This window comes from Festucalex cinctus, chromosome 12 (genome assembly GCF_051991245.1).
Source record: "Festucalex cinctus isolate MCC-2025b chromosome 12, RoL_Fcin_1.0, whole genome shotgun sequence".
NCBI classification, from domain to species: domain Eukaryota; kingdom Metazoa; phylum Chordata; class Actinopteri; order Syngnathiformes; family Syngnathidae; genus Festucalex; species Festucalex cinctus.
In genome coordinates this window covers 16,116,420-16,134,359 of record NC_135422.1, presented here as the reverse complement: position 1 = coordinate 16,134,359, position 17,940 = coordinate 16,116,420, and the positions used below count along the sequence as shown (strand labels likewise).

Below are 17,940 nucleotides of genomic sequence, written 5' to 3'. Positions count from 1 at the left end.
TCACTATTAGCTAGTTGCTGTCAGCACACAAATATTACAAGTCTATATTGTGTGCAATTACGTTTCTCCCAGTCGTGATTAAAGAAAAAACAAAACAAAACAAAAACAGGAAAACTGTTACAAGTTGAGTTGGCCTCATAGTAGCACCATTTAACAAACATGAAATAAAACATGTTAATGTCATGCAATGGTGGCTCAAGACTGCCCCCTGCCAGACTGTTGAGGAATACAATACTAAGTCAGTATATTACAAGTTTTATTTCTGTGAAAATTGACAACCTTGCAAGAAAAGTTTCATGTTACAAGAAATATAATTGAGAACAAAATTGTAGTTTTAGGGAATGTGATAACCCCCAACGGATGCAAAAGCAACAGTTATACCAGGGAAAAAAAAATGACTTAAAGGTATACTTGACTCATTGAGCCATTTTCAGCAATGAAAAGTTAATATTTTCCATATTACCAGAATATTGATATTTATTCCAGAATTAATAGAACTTAATTTTTTATGTGCAATACCTTTTTTAGAAAGTAATTTTTCTACTTGCTGTCAACTGAAGATGACATCACCTGTGCTGAAGAAGTAGGTAACGACCAATCATGGCTCACCTGTTTTCTGGGTTGGGTCAGTAAACTGAGCCACGATTGGTCGTTACCTACTTCTTTTTACACGTATTAATTGTACATGAAAAAATAATGAAGTTACATTAACTTTTTACTGCTAAAAATAGCTCAATGAATCAAGTATCTCTTTTAGAAACTGATTACTTTTTCTCTTAACATTAATTTTATTCAGTTAAATATTGCGTCAATTTTCAGCATTTGAAATTTTTTTTTGCAAACACTAAATTATTTTTTGACCTATATGTAATCTTAGTCATTTTGTTTTTGAGGGGGAAAAAATGTTAAAGCAAAAAAAAAAAAACAGGGTGACTTAGTAATAGTTGTAATTTTTCAAGAATTTTTTTTTTTTTTTTTTTTTTTTTTTTTCACAAAAAGTTGAGTGGCATTTTGTCAGGTTTGTATTTCAAGTTGTAAACTAAGCTTTTTCCATTTAAAAAAAAAATCCTGTTGCAGTATTTTTTTTTCCCCCCTCAGCAAAGAAAATGGACTATCCTTTGTAACATTCCGATAATTGTGTATTATACATGTTTTTTGAGTATGGCCCTCTTTTGCAGCTGAGCCTCGCATGTGTCGCTAAATAAAGACGATAGTGCAGAACCTGATCGTATATTCAAATACAAGCCTGACTGCTTACATTTACAGAGCTTCTCCAATTCAGTTGTGTGTGTGCACAGTATCGTTAACAGTTCACAACCATTGTGTGAGGCACGGAAACTTTGTTGTACGTGGCAGCCTCCAAACATGCGGCAAAAGCAGAAAAAAAAAAATACAAATCAATCTTTGGTTGAGTGTCAAAATAAAAAAAAATGCTAGCATGTGTTGGCTTAAATACAAGCAAAAGAACCAACGTTGATATAAAGAAAACAAACTCCCAAGCGTGCTCTCGACTTGATTGGACGCATTTCGTGGCGTGCCAGGTTGCCATGGTGACAACGCCCAGCAAGCCCACAAGGCCTCTCTCTCACTTCTTCTTCGCAAAGCGGCTGAACTTTTTGTCTTTCTTGGCAGTGGGGCCAGGTGAGGAGGAGGAGGAGGTGGAGGCCGGCGGGGGCAGACTCTGGCTTTTGGCCCCCGAGGACCCCTCCGCCGCCTCGTCGTGCTCCGCCGGCGATTGGAGGGCCCTCGCAATGGCCTGGCTCCAACGCCGCAGCTCCTCCTGAAATTCAACACAAAACATTTGCAAGATTCGGGCAAGGGAGGAGGTCAGCGCACAATCGTGGGTGTTTTAAAAATCACTTTTTTTTTTTTTTCCTCGAATTTTTTTTTCCCCATGGATTTATTTATTTATTTTTTATTTTAACTAAAATTTAACTTCTTTTTTTTTCTCTCCACCCCCTCAAAACTAACACACAATGAGTGTTGCAAATTGGTTATTTTAGTTAACTAAAGCTAACGAAAAAACAAATAAAAAACAAAAAAAAATTGGAAATAAAATAAAAACGAAAGTTTATAGCAAAAATGTCCTTTGTTTTAGTCTTTGGTAATTAATTTAATACATGAGGCTTTTGGGGATGATTTTAAATGTGATTTTAAGTACATTTATTTTGATATTAACCAGAAAAAGGCCGTTTGAAAGTGTGTCACACAGAAGTGACATCATCTAGCAGCAGCCAATAGAAAATCCCCTTCAGATGACGTCACTCCCATGTTTTTTTTTTTTTTAATTCTTTTTGTGTTTTGAAATATTACGCACAAGTAATATACATTTAAGAACAAAACAAAAAAACAAATACTGAAACTAACAAATAAAGTATTTATTAAATAACTAAAACTAATAAAAAATAATGGAACCACACTGAAAGCTAATTAAAACTAACTCAATTTAAAAAACAAAACTAAAATGAAAAATTCCAAAACTATAATAACAATATCCCTGTTTGCAATCAACACTCAACTCACCTCATCTTTACACTGGAATAAATATTCACTGCCATCTTCAAGACTGAGAAAGACAAAAAATTTTAAAAAAAGGTAAGTTTATGTTGATGGAAGTGTTTGGTTTTGTGGCCGACGACCGCGTTCGAAATGAGGTTGGCTGGAGGGCGCCGCCGGCCTCACCATAGTTTGCCCACATGCTTCTTCTTCTTGTAGTTGCCTATCTGCTCCCAGCTGGCGTTGGCCAGGGGCAGCGGGTCCTCGCCGTGAAACGTGGCAAGACCTTGGCCGAAGCTTTTGGCGTCCTTGTAGCTCGACAGCTGACCGGGCCTCAGAACGCAGTACAAGTTGTTCCACGACCTACGCAACAACACGCAAATACAATCACACTGCAGACTATTTCGAATCTTTCAACGGTTTTCAGTATTTTGTTTGGGGTTGTAGATTTAAAAAAAAAAATGAAAACTGGCGATATCAGGCCCATTTTTTTTGTTCTTGGATTATGCAGCATACAATTTGGAAAACGTTGTGAAAAATTGTAAATGATTTATTGTTAGGCAATTGCATCCCATGTTTTTATTTTTTATTTTTTTTGCAGCCTTCTGAGTCAACTTTATTTTTTTTTTTACGACCAAGTATAGTAAGGCGTTTTTTTTTTGTTTTTTTTTTTTACAACCAAATATAGTAAGGCATTTTTTTTTTTTAATGACCAAGTATAGTAAGCCGTTTTTTTTCAATGACCAAATATAGTAAGGCATTTTTTTTTTTTTTAATGACCAAGTATAGTAAGGCGTTTTTTTTCAATGACCAAGTATAGTAAGGCATTTTTTTTTTTTGAACGACCAAGTATAGTAAGGCGTTTGTTTTTTTTTTTCAACGACCTAGTAAGGCGTTTTTTTTTCAATGACCAAGTATAGTAAGGCTTTTTTTTTCTTCCATGAGCAAGTATAGTAAGGCATTTTTTTTTTAACGACCAAGTATAGTAAGGCGTTTTTTTTTCGACCAAGTATAGTAAGGCGTTTTTTTTCAACGACCAAGTATAGTAAGGCATTTTTTTATTTTTATTTTTTTTTAACGTCGAAGTATAGTAAGGCTTTTTTTTTTTTTTACAACCAATTATAGTAAGGCGTTTTTTTGTTTTTTTGTTTTTTTACAACCGAGTATAGTAAGGCGTTTTTTTTTCAACGACCAAGTATAGTAAGGCATTTTTTTTTTTTTTTTACAACCAAGTATAGTAAGGCTTTTTTTTTTTTTTTTTTTTTTTTTTTTAACGTCGAAGTATAGTAAGGCTTTTATTTTTATTTTTTTTTTACCACCAAGTATAGTAAGGCATTTTTTTTTTAACAACCACGTATAGTAAGCCATTTTTTTTTTTTTTTTTTTTAACGTCCAAGTGTAGTAAGGCATTTTTTTTTTTTAACGACCAAGTAGGGCGTTTTTGTTTTGTTTTTTTCAATGACCAAGTATATAGTAAGGCGTTTTTTTTTTTTCAACGACCGAGTAAGAAGTTGTTTTTTTTCAACGACCTAGTAAGGCGGTTTTTTTCAATGACCAAGTATAGTAAGGCATTTTTTTTTTTCAACGACCTAGTAAGGCGTTTTGTTTTTTTTTTAACGACCAAGTATAGTAAGGCGTTTTTTTTTTGTTTTTTTTTACGACCAAGTATAGTAAGGCGTTTTTTTTTCAATGACCAAGTATAGTAAGGCTTTTTTTTTCTTCCATGAGCAAGTATAGTAAGGCATTTTTTTTTTTAACGACCAAGTATAGTAAGGCGTTTTTTTTCCGACCAAGTATAGTAAGGCGTTTTTTTTCAACGACCAAGTATAGTAAGGCATTTTTTTATTTTTATTTTTTTTTTTAACGTCGAAGTATAGTAAGGCTTTTTTTTTTTTTTACAACCAATTATAGTAAGGCGTTTTTTTGTTTTTTTGTTTTTTTACAACCGAGTATAGTAAGGCGTTTTTTTTTCAACGACCAAGTATAGTAAGGCATTTTTTTTTTTTTTACAACCAAGTATAGTAAGGCTTTTTTTTTTTTTTTTTTTTTTTTTTTAACGTCGAAGTATAGTAAGGCTTTTATTTTTATTTATTTTTTACCACCAAGTATAGTAAGGCATTTTTTTTTTTTTTTTTTTTTTTAACGTCCAAGTGTAGTAAGGCATTTTTTTTTTTTAACGACCAAGTAGGGCGTTTTTGTTTTGTTTTTTTCAATGACCAAGTATATAGTAAGGCGTTTTTTTTTTTCAGCGACCGAGTAAGAAGTTGTTTTTTTTCAACGACCTAGTAAGGCGGTTTTTTTTCAATGACCAAGTATAGTAAGGCGTTTTTTTTCCGACCAAGTATAGTAAGGCGTTTTTTTTCAACGACCAAGTATAGTAAGGCATTTTTTTATTTTTATTTTTTTTTTAACGTCGAAGTATAGTAAGGCTTTTTTTTTTTTTTACAACCAATTATAGTAAGGCGTTTTTTTGTTTTTTTGTTTTTTTACAACCGAGTATAGTAAGGCGTTTTTTTTTCAACGACCAAGTATAGTAAGGCATTTTTTTTTTTTTTTACAACCAAGTATAGTAAGGCTTTTTTTTTTTTTTTTTTTTTTTTTTTTAACGTCGAAGTATAGTAAGGCTTTTATTTTTATTTTTTTTTTACCACCAAGTATAGTAAGGCATTTTTTTTTTTTTTTTTTTTTTTAACGTCCAAGTGTAGTAAGGCATTTTTTTTTTTTAACGACCAAGTAGGGCGTTTTTGTTTTGTTTTTTTCAATGACCAAGTATATAGTAAGGCGTTTTTTTTTTCAGCGACCGAGTAAGAAGTTGTTTTTTTTCAACGACCTAGTAAGGCGGTTTTTTTCAATGACCAAGTATAGTAAGGCGTTTTTTTTCCGACCAAGTATAGTAAGGCGTTTTTTTTCAACGACCAAGTATAGTAAGGCATTTTTTTATTTTTATTTTTTTTTTAACGTCGAAGTATAGTAAGGCTTTTTTTTTTTTTTTACAACCAATTATAGTAAGGCGTTTTTTTGTTTTTTTGTTTTTTTACAACCGAGTATAGTAAGGCGTTTTTTTTTCAACGACCAAGTATAGTAAGGCATTTTTTTTTTTTTTTACAACCAAGTATAGTAAGGCTTTTTTTTTTTTTTTTTTTTTTTTTTTTTTTACGTCGAAGTATAGTAAGGCTTTTATTTTTATTTTTTTTTTACCACCAAGTATAGTAAGGCATTTTTTTTTTTTTTTTTTTTTTAACGTCCAAGTGTAGTAAGGCATTTTTTTTTTTTTAACGACCAAGTAGGGCGTTTTTGTTTTGTTTTTTTCAATGACCAAGTATATAGTAAGGCGTTTTTTTTTTTCAGCGACCGAGTAAGAAGTTGTTTTTTTTCAACGACCTAGTAAGGCGTTTTTTTTCAATGACCAAGTATAGTAAGGCATTTTTTTTTTTTTTAACGACCAAGTATAGTAAGGCATTTTTTATTTTATTTTTTTTAACGACCAAGTATAGTAAGGCGGGTTTTTTTTCAAGATGGCAGACAGTGCGCCAGTGTATACGGCGACTCTCCTCTTGATTCGGCTTTATTTCCGGATAACGGTGCTTGGTACTGTTCTGAGTGAGTCAAGTCTCGTCTACGGACGTGACTCCTTGTTGGACCTTTACCACAACGGCGGCGTTTCGGGTGTGTTCGAGCATGGTTGGGAGAAACCGTTGCCCCCGCTCTTGGCGGACATTCCGGCTGAGCTCTTCCGCGTTCGTGCGCTTCCTTTTCGGCGGCGCCGGCGGTGGCGCCGGGGGAAACGCGGTGGCCAGCTGTTGAAGCTAAAGCGGGTGCTGGAACAAGCATCGTCGCCTGCTCGGTCCCGAACGCCTGGATGTACTCCGTTGTGGCGTATCCCGGACTCTGCTGGTTCCCGGCTGCTAACGATCGTCGGCTCGCCTGGACAGCCTCAGCCGTGCCGCCCTCCGCGCCTTGGACGCGGTGCCGACCTCCAGCTTCTTAAAGAGCTTCCCCGAGACCGCCGACTTCAAACACTGAAGATCTCAGCTCTTGGTTCCACTCAAGCTGCCTCAATATACTTGATTCAGTGGGTCCATTCAAAACTGTGCGACCCAAAGTCAGACGTGAGCCCTGGTTCAATGAAAAAAACGCGTGCAGCCAAACGGGAGTGCCGCAAAGCTGAACGAAGGTGGGAAAAGGACAGATTGCAGTTCTCCTATCAGATCCTGAAAGAAAATTGGCGCTGTTACCAGAATACAGTGAAAGAGGCAAAGAAAGAATACCTCGCGAATATCATTCAGGCAAACCATCAAAATCCACATGTACTATTTAAAACTATTGATTTAGTACTTAAACCTCTTCAGCCTCCATGCACAAACTCTTCCCCTGAAATGTGCAATAACTTTCTTCAATTCTTTATTGATAAGATTGACAAAGCTAAAGCACTCACCACCACCACCAACATGACTTCTGACCCTTCCATTCAGGTCCATGGCTCGGTGGTGCTAAACTCATTTGAAGTCATTTCTCTGAGATCTCTAGAAGATGTTGTCCACCAGATTAAGCCATCTGGCTCCCCATGTGGTTCTGTTCCCCCTAATTTCTTTAAAGAGGTTCTCCCGACTATCGGCAATTCAGTTCTGGCTATCAACAACAGTAGCCTGTCTTCTGGCGTAGTCCCCAAACAATTCAAACATGTAATGTAATGCACTTTATTTTGGGATCAGCCAGTCCTCCCTGCAGCGTCTCCAGCTTGTCCAAAATGCTGCTGATCGTCTCCTTACTGGTGCCCGGAAGAGGGAACACATAACCCCTATCCGGCCTGTCTTCACTGGCTGCCCGTGAAATTTAGAATCCATTTTAAGATTCTTCTATTTGTTTTCAAATCTCTCAATGGTCTTGCCCCACCTTATCTCGCCGAGCTCTTGCACCCCTACACACCTGCCCGGTGCCTCAGGTCAGCAGACCAGACTCAATTGGAGGTACCGAGGGCTAAGCGGAGGCTTAGAGGAGATCGAGCCTTTGCTGTTGCCGGTCCCTCCCTTTGGAACGACCTACCAATAAATATTAGGCAGTCCCCCTCGTTATCCTCTTTTAAAAGACGTCTTAAAACACATCTGTATTCTTTGGATTTTGGCGCAACATGAGACTTGTGTTTGGTGTTTTGTGGTGTGTATGAGTTTGATGTTTATCTCTTTATTCACTACTTCTTATTTGTTCACTGATGTATAATGTATTTACTTGTATAAAAAAAAAACAAAAAAAAACTTTTCAATTCAAAATGTTTGCTTTGTTCTTGTTTACTGCAAAACTGATGTTTATGTGCAGCACTTTGTATACAGCAACGCCTGTTCTTAAAGCGCTTTTTAATAAAGTTGAGTTGAGGCGTTTTTTTTTTTTCAATGACCAAGTATAGTAAGGCATTTTTATTTATTTTTTTTAACGACCAAGTATAGTAAGGCGTTTTTTTTTTCTCCCAATGACCAAGTATAGTAATGCATTTTTTTTCTTCCAACGACCAAGTATAGTAAAGCATTTTTCTTTTTCTTTTTTTAACGAGCAAGTATAGTAAGGCTTTTTTTTTCTCAATGACCATGTATAGTAAAGCATTTTTTTTTTAACGACCAAGTATAGTAAGGCGTTTTTTTTTCAATGACCAAATATAGTAAGCCGTTTTTTTTTTTTACGACCAAGTATAGTAAGGCGGGTTTTTTTTTCAACAACCAAGTATAGTAAGGCATTTTTTTTTTTTTTTTAACGACCACGTATAGTAAGGCTTTTTTTTTTTTTCAATGACCAAGTATAGTAAAGCATTATTTATTTTTTTTACGTCCAAGTATAGTAAGGCATTTTTTTTTCAATGACCAAGTATAGTAAAGCATTTTTTTTTTTTTTTTTTTTTAACGACCAAGTATAGTAAGGCGGGGTTTTTTTTTCAACAACCAAGTATAGTAAGGCATTTTTTTTTTTTTTTAACGACCAAGTATAGTAAGGCATTTTTTTTAACGACCAAGTATAATAAGGCATTTTTTTTTCAATGACCAAGCATTAAAGCATTATTTTTTTTTTTTTTAACGACCCAGTATAGTAAGGCATTTTTTTTTTTTTTTTTTTTTTACGACCAAGTATAGTAAGGCGTTTTTGTTCAATGACCAAGTATAGTAAAGCGTTTTTTTAACGACCAAGTATAGTAAGGCATTTTTTTTTTTTTTTAACGACCAAGTATAGTAAGACGTTTTTTTGTTTTTTGTTTTTTACCACCAAGTACAGTAAGGCGTTTTTTTTTCAATGACCAAGTATAGTAAGGCGTTTTTTTTAACGTCCAAGTATAGTAAGGCATTTTGTTTTAACGACCAAGTATAGTAAGGCGTTTTTTTTTTTTTTAACACCAAGTATAGTAAGGCGGGTTTTTTTCAATGACCAAGTATAGTAAGGCATTTTTTTTTTTTACGAGCAAGTATAGTAAGGCGTTTTTTTTCAATGACCAAGTATAGTAAGGCGTTTTTTTTAACGTCCAAGTATAGTAAGGCATTTTGTTTTAACGACCAAGTATAGTAAGGCATTTTTTTTTTTTTTACGACCAAATATAGTAAGGCGTTTTTTTTTCAATGACCAAGTATAGTAAGGCATTTTTTTTCAATGACCAAGTATAGCAAGGCATTTTTTTTTTTTTATGACCAAATATAGTAAGGCGTTTTTTTTCAACGACCTAGTAAGGCGTTTTTTTTCAATGACCAAATATAGTAAGGCTTTTTTTTTATGACCAAGTATAGTAAGGCATTTTTTTTTCAATGACCAAGTATAGAAAGGCATTTTTTTTTTAACGACCAAGTATAGTAAGGCTTTTTTTTTTTTTAAACGACCTAGTAAGGCATTTCTTTTTTTTTTTAACAACCAAGTATAGGAAGGCATTTTTTTTTCAATGACCAAGTATAGTAAGGCTTTTTTTTTTTTTTTTTTAACGACAAAGTATAGTAAGGCGTTTTTTTTTTTGGTTGTTTTTTTTTACGACCAAGTATATAGTAAGGCGTTTTTTTTCAACGACCAAGTATAGGAAGGCTTTTTTTTTCAATGACCAAGTATAGTAAAACATTTTTTTTTTTTTTTTTTTAACGTCCAAGTATAGTAAGCCGTTTTTTTTCGATGACCAAGTATAGTAGGGCTTTTTTTTTTTTAACGACCAAGTATAGTAAGGCATTTTTTTTTTAAATTTTTTTTTACGACCAAGTATAGTAAGGCGTTTTTGTTCAATGACCAAGTATAGTAAAGCGTTTTTTTTCAATGACCAAGTATAGTAAGGCGTTTTTTTTAACGACCAAGTATAGTAAGGCATTTTTTTTTTTTTTTTTTTTTTTAAAACGACCAAGTATAGTAAGGCGTTTTTTTTTTTGTTTTTTTTTTACCACCAAGTACAGTAAGGCGTTTTTTTTTCAATGACCAAGTATAGTAAGGCGTTTTTTTTAACGTCCAAGTATAGTAAGGCATTTTGTTTTAACGACCAAGTATAGTAAGCCGTTTTTTTTTTTTTTACCACCAAGTATAGTAAGGCATTTTTTTTTTTTTTTTTTTTTTAACGACCAAGTATAGTAAGGCGTTTTTTTTTTTGTTTTTTTTTTACCACCAAGTACAGTAAGGCGTTTTTTTTTCAATGACCAAGTATAGTAAGGCGTTTTTTTTAACGTCCAAGTATAGTAAGGCATTTTGTTTTAACGACCAAGTATAGTAAGGCATTTTTTTTTTTTAACGACCAAGTATAGTAAGCCGTTTTTTTTTTTTTACCACCAAGTATAGTAAGGCGTTTTTTTTCAATGACCAAGTATAGTAAGGCATTTTTTTTTTTACGAGCAAGTATAGTAAGGCGTTTTTTTTTCAATGACCAAGTATAGCAAGGCATTTTTATTTTTTTTTTACGACCAAATATAGTAAGGCGTTTTTTTTCAATGACCAAGTATAGTAAGGCGTTTTTTTTAACATCCAAGTATAGTAAGGCATTTTGTTTTAACGACCAAGTATAGGAAGGCATTTTTTTTTTTTTTTTTAACGTCCAAGTATAGTAAGGCTTTTTTTTTTAAACCACCTAGTAAGGCATTTTTTTTTTCAATGACCAAGTATAGTAAGGCATTTTTTTTTTAACGACCAAGTATAGTAGGGCGTTTTTTTTCAACGACTTAGTAAGGCGTTTTTATTCAATAACCAAGTATAGTAAGGCATTTTTTTTTAATGACCAAGTATAGTAAGGTCTTTTTTTTTTTTTAAACGACCAAGGTTAGTAAAACATTTTTTTTAACATCCAAATATAGTAAGGTATTTTTTTTTTTAACGACCAAGTATAGTCAGGCGTTTTTTTTTTCAACGACCAAGTATAGTCAGGCATTTTTTTTTTTTTAAACGACCTTGTAAGGCATTTCTTTTTTTTTTTTTAACGACCAAGTATAGGAAGGCATTTTTTTTTCAATGACCAAGTATAGTAAGGCTTTTTTTTTTTTTTTTTTTTTTTTTAACCACCAAGTATAGTAAGGCGTTTTTTTTTTTTTTTTTTTTTGTTTTTTTTTACGACCAAGTATATCATAAGGCGTTTTTTTTCAACGACCAAGTATAGGAAGGCATTTTTTTTTTTTTTTTTTTTTTTTTTTACGTCCAAGTATATAGTAAGGCGGGTTTTTTTTCAACGACCAAGTATAGTCAGGCTTTTTTTTTTTTTTTTTTTTTTTTAAACGTCCAAGTATAGTAAGGCTTTTTTTTTTTTTTTGAACCACCTAGTAAGGCATTTTTTTTTAACGACCAAGTATAGTAGGGCGTTTTTTTTCAACGACCTAGTAAGGCGTTTTTTTTCAATGACCAAGTATATAGTAAGGCATTTTTTTTTTCCAACGACCAAGTATAGTAAGGCGTTTTTATTCAATAACCAAGTATAGTAAGGCATTTTTTTTTTTTTAAACGACCAAGGTTAGTAAAACATTTTTTTTTAACATCCAAATATAGTAAGGCATTTTATTTTATTTTTTAAACGACCAAGGTAGGTAGGAAGGTATTTTTTTTTTCAATGACCAAGTATAGTAAGGCATTTTTTTTTTTTTACGATCAAGTATAGTAAGGCATTTTTTTTTTCAATGACCAAGTATAGTAAGGAATTTTTTTTCAATGACCAAGTATAAGGCTTTTTTTTTTTTTTTTAATGACCAAGTATAGTAAGGCATTTTTTTTTTTAACGACCAAGTTTAGTAAGGCGTTTTTTTTCAATGACCATGTATAGTAAAGCATTTTTTTTTTTTCTAACGTCCTAGTAAGGAATTTTTTTTTAACGACCTAGTAAGGCGTTTTTTTTTCAATGACCAAGTATAGTAAGGCATTTTTTAAACAACAATGTATAATAGGGTGTTTTTTTTTAAACAATGTACATAAGGTATTTTGAAACAGAGCATGTATAGTAAGGTGTTTAAAAAAACAACCATGTATAGTAAAGCGTTTGTTTTTTTTGTTTTTTTTAATGACCATGTATAGCTGCTGTGGAATGTTGCTAAGCCACAAAAGAAGGTATTCCCAATACTAATCTTAAAAATTAGTGTCATGAAAGATTGGGACTTTTTCCTCCTTGAAAAAAACAAAATTTGCATAAAATGTCGTCCCAAAAATGTTCCACCTGCATTGTTAGTGTTGTTGGATGCAAACAAAAAAATTTAACTCTCCGCTGTTCCGTGTCTTACCTATTGGAGACCTTCTTCTTGGCGCCTCCCACGTCCTGCTTGCGTCCCAGCATGCCCTCCAGCAGCACCGTCTGCACTCGGAGGGCCTCGACGGGCAAGGTGGCCGCCCGCTCGGGCTCGTCGGCCAGCGCCGAGATGGACGCCGCCATCTCCAGGGAGCCGCTCTCCCTCATTTCCGATTCCACGGGCGCCGTGGCGTCGATCGCCGTCCCCCCGGGGATGCCCGAACTGGGCTCAGCCGCTCCGGACTGGAGGAGATTAAATAATAAAAAAATAATAATAATAATAAAAAATTAATAATAATAATAAAAAAAAAATATAATAATAATAATAATAATAATAATGCCCCCCCCCCACACACACACACACTTTTGTGCAGCACTAATTCAAGTTCCCGCAGAAACTCACCAGAGTTTCTTCCTCCACCGTGAAGAGTTGCGAAGACTCGGCAAAGCCCGTGTCTTCTCTCCTGATTGGAAGAAACAGAAAATTGTTTCATCTTGTGTGTGCGTGAACAGTATTCTGTCACCATGACAACAGTAATCTAGACTATCAACACCATATAAAACTACTTTTTAAAAATCAATTTCTTTTCATCTGTCCTATAAATGTAAATAATGTTACATTCAAATAACTACATAATATATTTTACAACACATTATCCTATTGCTGACCATGTAGAAATGTAAAATTACATACAAATCATTACCAATTGCAGAAGATGTTAAAAATGTTATTTTCCCATCACATTAAAATGACTCATAATTGCCACAATTAATTTTCAGTTATTTTTCACTTAATAAATTGAATGTATTTATGTAAATGTATTGTTTAATGTTTACATTAAAAACATTGATGTCAAAATTTACAAAATTGAATACTATGAATTAAAAAATTAAGGATTTATATTTGTAAAATGTATTGAAATTTTTTATCTATTCATTTTTTAAGAAATGTATAACACACAATACTTAGTCAAAATGTACAAAATTTGATACTATGAATTTAATAATATGAAAGATTTATATTTGTAAAATGTGTTGACATATTTCAATCCATTTTTTCAAGGAATGTATAACAAATACATTGATGACAAAATTTACCAAATTTAATACTATGAATTAAATAATTATTAGAGATTTATAGTTGTAAAATGTTTTGAAATATTTTAATCTTCATTTTTCTTCATTTTTTTTTCAATGAATGTATAACACACAATACATTGATGGCAAAATTTAATACTATGAATTAAATAATTATGAAAGAATTATTTGTAAAATGTGTTGAAATATTTTAATCCATTTTTTAAGGAATGTATAATGCATTATTTTATTTTTTTAAGGGCTGTGAGAGCTGCTTTAACAGCACTCTTTTTTTTTTTTCCAAATTAGCTAAAAATATATGTATGTAATGTAAAAATACTGACATATATGAGACAAAAAATAACATTTATAGTAAATGTTATTTAAAGTAGATCTCATATCATTAAGAAATTAAAATAAAGACAACTACCGGTATATAAAATGAATGAATGAAAACAAAATGAAAAATGAAATTTTCTAAATAATTGAAAGCTTTGAATCAATTTTACATGATGCATATATTTAGCTTGAATCAAAATGTGCACAAATCCTTTGAGGCTGAAGTGGATCCATCATTTAAAAAAGGATTATTGCTGTTTACAAACTTGTCTGCTGTCAATAAAGTTTTTTGTTTTTTTTGGTGATAAATTGTAAGTGGTCAACTGGCACCTGCTTTCTTGCTCATAGCGCTGCTGTTCTAGTACGAATTGTTCCATCTCCTGCTGCTGTTTCCTCAGCTCCAACAACTCCAACTGAGCAAACACAAGACAACGTTTTGTCGTTTTATTTGCCAGTGGCGGTTTTCTTTCAGTTAGCGGCGGCCGTACGGTGGTGAGGCGTTCGAGTGCCGAGAAGCGTTCCTCCCAGGCGGCGGTGGACTTCTCGAAAGCCTCGTGCCGCTTGAGCAGTTTCTCCACGTCGTCCACCGACTGGCCCAGGTCCTTGCTGCTCACGTACGGCTCCTGAGCCACCAGCCAGGCCTCGGCCACCGAGGCGTCGCGTGCAAACTGGCACACCTCCAACACTAGATATTTATGGGATTATTTGTTATTTGCAATTTTGTGTCCGCAGTTTTCCTCCTAAAAATATTGACGCTATTTATCCTAAAAATTGCGCTCACAAAGTCGTAGCCAGTCCCAGCGGTCGTCCCACTTGAACATCATCTCCTGACGTTTGTGCTCCAGCTGCGCCATCTTTTCTCGGATCTTGACGACGACAACAAAAATATGGGTTAGAAATCTGTGAGTGGAACAGACGCGTGAACTGAAAAGATGTATTCCGACCTCGCTTGAGTCTCGGTGCTTGCTTGCCAGGAGGCTCGTGCCTAAATCGGTGCATTCGGTGAACTTGGCCCCGCGTGCTTCCATCTCCGAGCGGATGCCCTGGTGGTACTTCTGCAGAAGCTCCACGGATGACACGTCCCTGGAAATTGGGAAGACATGAAAATGACAGATTTCGTTGGGAAGACATGAATAGCACTGGTTTCGTTGATGCAATGAGTTTCTCGTTGAACGGAGACAGTGGACAGATTCATTTGAAACTCAATGCCTTAGTTTGAAGCCCCAATTTGAAACTCCCAACCTTGTTTATAACCCTAATTTGAAACCGTAACATAATATCCTAAAATTTCCTAAAATCCTAAAATAATATCCTAAAACATCGTAATACCCTAATTTGAAACCGAATATAGATTTAAAACCCTTTGAAACCCTAACATACAAGGTTATTTTAGTGAACTAAAACTAATGACAAAGCTAAAATTAAAAAAAAAAAAAAATTAACAAAAAAAAAAATGCTTTTTAAAAAACAAAAACTAAAACTACATTTTATGTTTTCAAAACTAACTCTAATTATAGCAAAAATGTCCTTCGTTTTAGTCTTTGTTAATACATAAGCCTTTGAGGATGATTTTAAATGTGATTTTTAAGTACAGTAGAATATGGACGTTTGAAAGTGTGTCACACAGAAGTGCAGTCATCTAGCTGCAGCCAATAGAAAAGCACCATCAGGATGACGTCGCTCCCATGGTGTTTTTTAAATATTTCGCACAAATAATACACATTTTTTTAAAACTAAAACTAATACTGAAACTAACTAAAACTAATAAAAACAGAGCCACCCCAAAAACTAAAATGAAAATTCCAAAACTATAACCCTGCTAACAGAATACCCTAATTTGAAACCCTAACATAGATTAAAACCCTCCTTTGAAGCCCTAATATAGTAATACCCTATTTGAAACCATAACATAATAATGCCCTAATTTGAAAACCTAACAGAATATAAAAAAAAATTGAAACCCTTACAGAATATAAAATATAAAAAAAATATAATACCCTAACAGAAACCCTCATTTGAAACCTTAACCTTAGCTTAAAAACCCCTCTTTTGAAACCTTAACTGAAATACAGTAGTTGCCTGGGGAGAGTGGCTGATTTTGTTGGCTTTGGTTATATGTTATTTTTCATTGCAGAAGGACAAGAAACTCCGAACATGCTGTGCAACTGAGCTGTAGCGTATCCAACTGAATCGTGATAAACAAAAGTTGAGTTATTTGGTTTACCGGGGCTTCTCCTGGGTGTCGATCTGCTGCACGACGCTCTCCATCCAGGCCATGAGGTCGCGCACCATGGCGAAGAAGCGGAACTTGCGGGCCGTGTCCAGCAGCCGTTTGCGGCGGCCGTCGCAGGCGTCCAGCAACGCTTTCCAGGCCTCCAGGGCTTCGCGCTCCTGCGCCTGGATGGCGTCGGCGCGCTCGCCCGCGTACTGCGCGCGCAGCCGGGCCGACGTCTCCTGCAGCTGCTGCACCTGCAAAAGGGGAAGGAACCCGATCAACGCACGCGCGCCACATGCTTCTCGTGAAACGCATCTACCACAACAAGACAATAATTCTTCTTTTCCTCTTCAAGAGCAAATTGAGACGCAGTGCAGTTGTTTTGCGTCAAGCTAATAACTCGTCAGCTCACAAAGTGTCAACTATTATCTTTTTGAAAGTCATGTTACGCTTCATAGTTTCTTGTTAATCTAATATTTGGATTATTACTTTAACATTTCAATTTATGAGTAGTATATTATACACTTTTTTTCTACTTTTCATTTTATGTCATTTGGACATTTTTAGTTGATATATTTTACAGTATTGTTTTTTAATTAGAATTATAAAATATACATGATAAAATATTTTTTTTTATTAGTGTTTTAATTAGATGTCCCATTTTTTTCCCCCTTAAGTATTGGTGGGTGGTATCTGCGTCCTTCACGAGCACTGATACCTTGAAATAAGGCTGATATCGGTACTCACCCATCCCTAGCTATTACTATTATTTACAATAACAGACTGTAATTATTATTAAACATAATTAGGTAATTATGATTTGTTTGACCTGTAAATTAATTACTTCTTAGTTTGTATTGAAATTAACATGCTAAAATTTAGCAGCTAAATGATGACTAAACATGATATTACTTGCTTTTACATTTTTGTGATACATTCACAAAACTGGATTTAAAAAATAAAAATTTGTTTAACTAAGGGACTAATACATACATGAAAGAAAAATGTGGAATTATATCTTCTGTATTTGATAAATATGAATATACACATTTAGGTATTTGTAGGATTTTTTTGGGGGATTGAGACTAAAATAAAAGTACAAAAGTAAAAATATTAATTGCCCATGAATGTCTTTGAAAAAATTTGTAATTTTATGTACTGTATCTGATAAATATGAACATACACATTTTACATATTTGTAGGATTAATTTTTTTCCAAATACTCATGATTGGATTTAGACTAAAATAAAAGTACAAAAGTAAAAAAAATAAATTGCCCAAGAATGTCTTGGAACCGTATCAGTGGGTTTGCATGTCCACCAGGGGGCAGCATATAAAGCCATGATTCAAACAACGGTTCTCCTTCCTTACCTGCTTTCCCAATGAGGTGATGTCGCGTTCGAAGGCCGCATGCATTCTGTGGAAGGACTCGGCTTTGCTGAAGTCCTCGCCGACGTCTTCGGGAAGCTCCTTGTGCTTGTCGCGGATCTGCACCACCAACTCCTTGCCATCGTCAAAGTACCTTAAAAGACCACACAGACATTCGGATTTAAATTTGCGTTCAAATCTGGATTTAGCATCACTTTGTGGTACGAATTTGGAGTTCAGCAATATTTTTGGGAAACATACATTTGCCAAAGTGGCAATAAATCACAATGGCTGAACAAACGTTGTGTGATTTAGAGCTGAAACAAACATCTCTAAATGTAAGGAAAAAATCTCACAGAATCTCACAGTTTGACCAAAATCTTGTCCAACTTCTCTAGTTGGACAAATGTTTAGGGGAAAATACACATCACAAAAAAAAAAAAATCGAGTAATTTGAGTTTGTTTAAAAAAATAATAATAATAATCACACAAAATCTAGGGCGGCACGGTGGGCAAGTGGTTAGTACGTCTGCCTCCCAGTTCTGAGGACTCTGGTTCGAGAGTCCAGGCTCCGGCCTTCCTGGGTGGAGTTGGCATGTTCTCCCCGTGCCTGCGTGGGTCTTCTCCGGGTACTCCGGTCTCCTCCCACATTCCAAAGACATGCATGGCAGGTTAATTGGGCGTTCCGAATTGTCCCTAGGTGTGCTTGTGAGTGTGGATGGTTGTTCGTCTCCGTGTGCCTTGCGATTGG

The 17,940-nt window shown here is 34.4% G+C and overlaps 1 protein-coding gene across 3 annotated transcripts in view; it reads right to left on the bottom strand.

The window, feature by feature from the left end:
* Nucleotides 1-239: 239 nt before the first annotated feature.
* The window catches only part of sptb (spectrin, beta, erythrocytic), a 56,671-nt gene continuing 38,970 nt past the window's right edge, over nt 240-17,940 (bottom strand). For all 3 annotated transcript variants that reach the window (XM_077539126.1, XM_077539125.1, XM_077539124.1), the window contains 11 exons: nt 17,193-17,343; nt 15,831-16,075; nt 14,551-14,689; nt 14,388-14,472; nt 14,095-14,291; nt 13,937-14,019; nt 12,594-12,654; nt 12,186-12,433; nt 2,683-2,859; nt 2,524-2,566; nt 240-1,780 (listed from right to left, as the gene is read on the bottom strand). In XM_077539126.1, the coding sequence (XP_077395252.1) occupies nt 1,586-1,780; nt 2,524-2,566; nt 2,683-2,859; nt 12,186-12,433; nt 12,594-12,654; nt 13,937-14,019; nt 14,095-14,291; nt 14,388-14,472; nt 14,551-14,689; nt 15,831-16,075; nt 17,193-17,343 (1,624 nt within the window). In that variant the 3' untranslated portion in view covers nt 240-1,585. The remainder of the gene's footprint in view (nt 1,781-2,523; nt 2,567-2,682; nt 2,860-12,185; nt 12,434-12,593; nt 12,655-13,936; nt 14,020-14,094; nt 14,292-14,387; nt 14,473-14,550; nt 14,690-15,830; nt 16,076-17,192; nt 17,344-17,940) is intronic.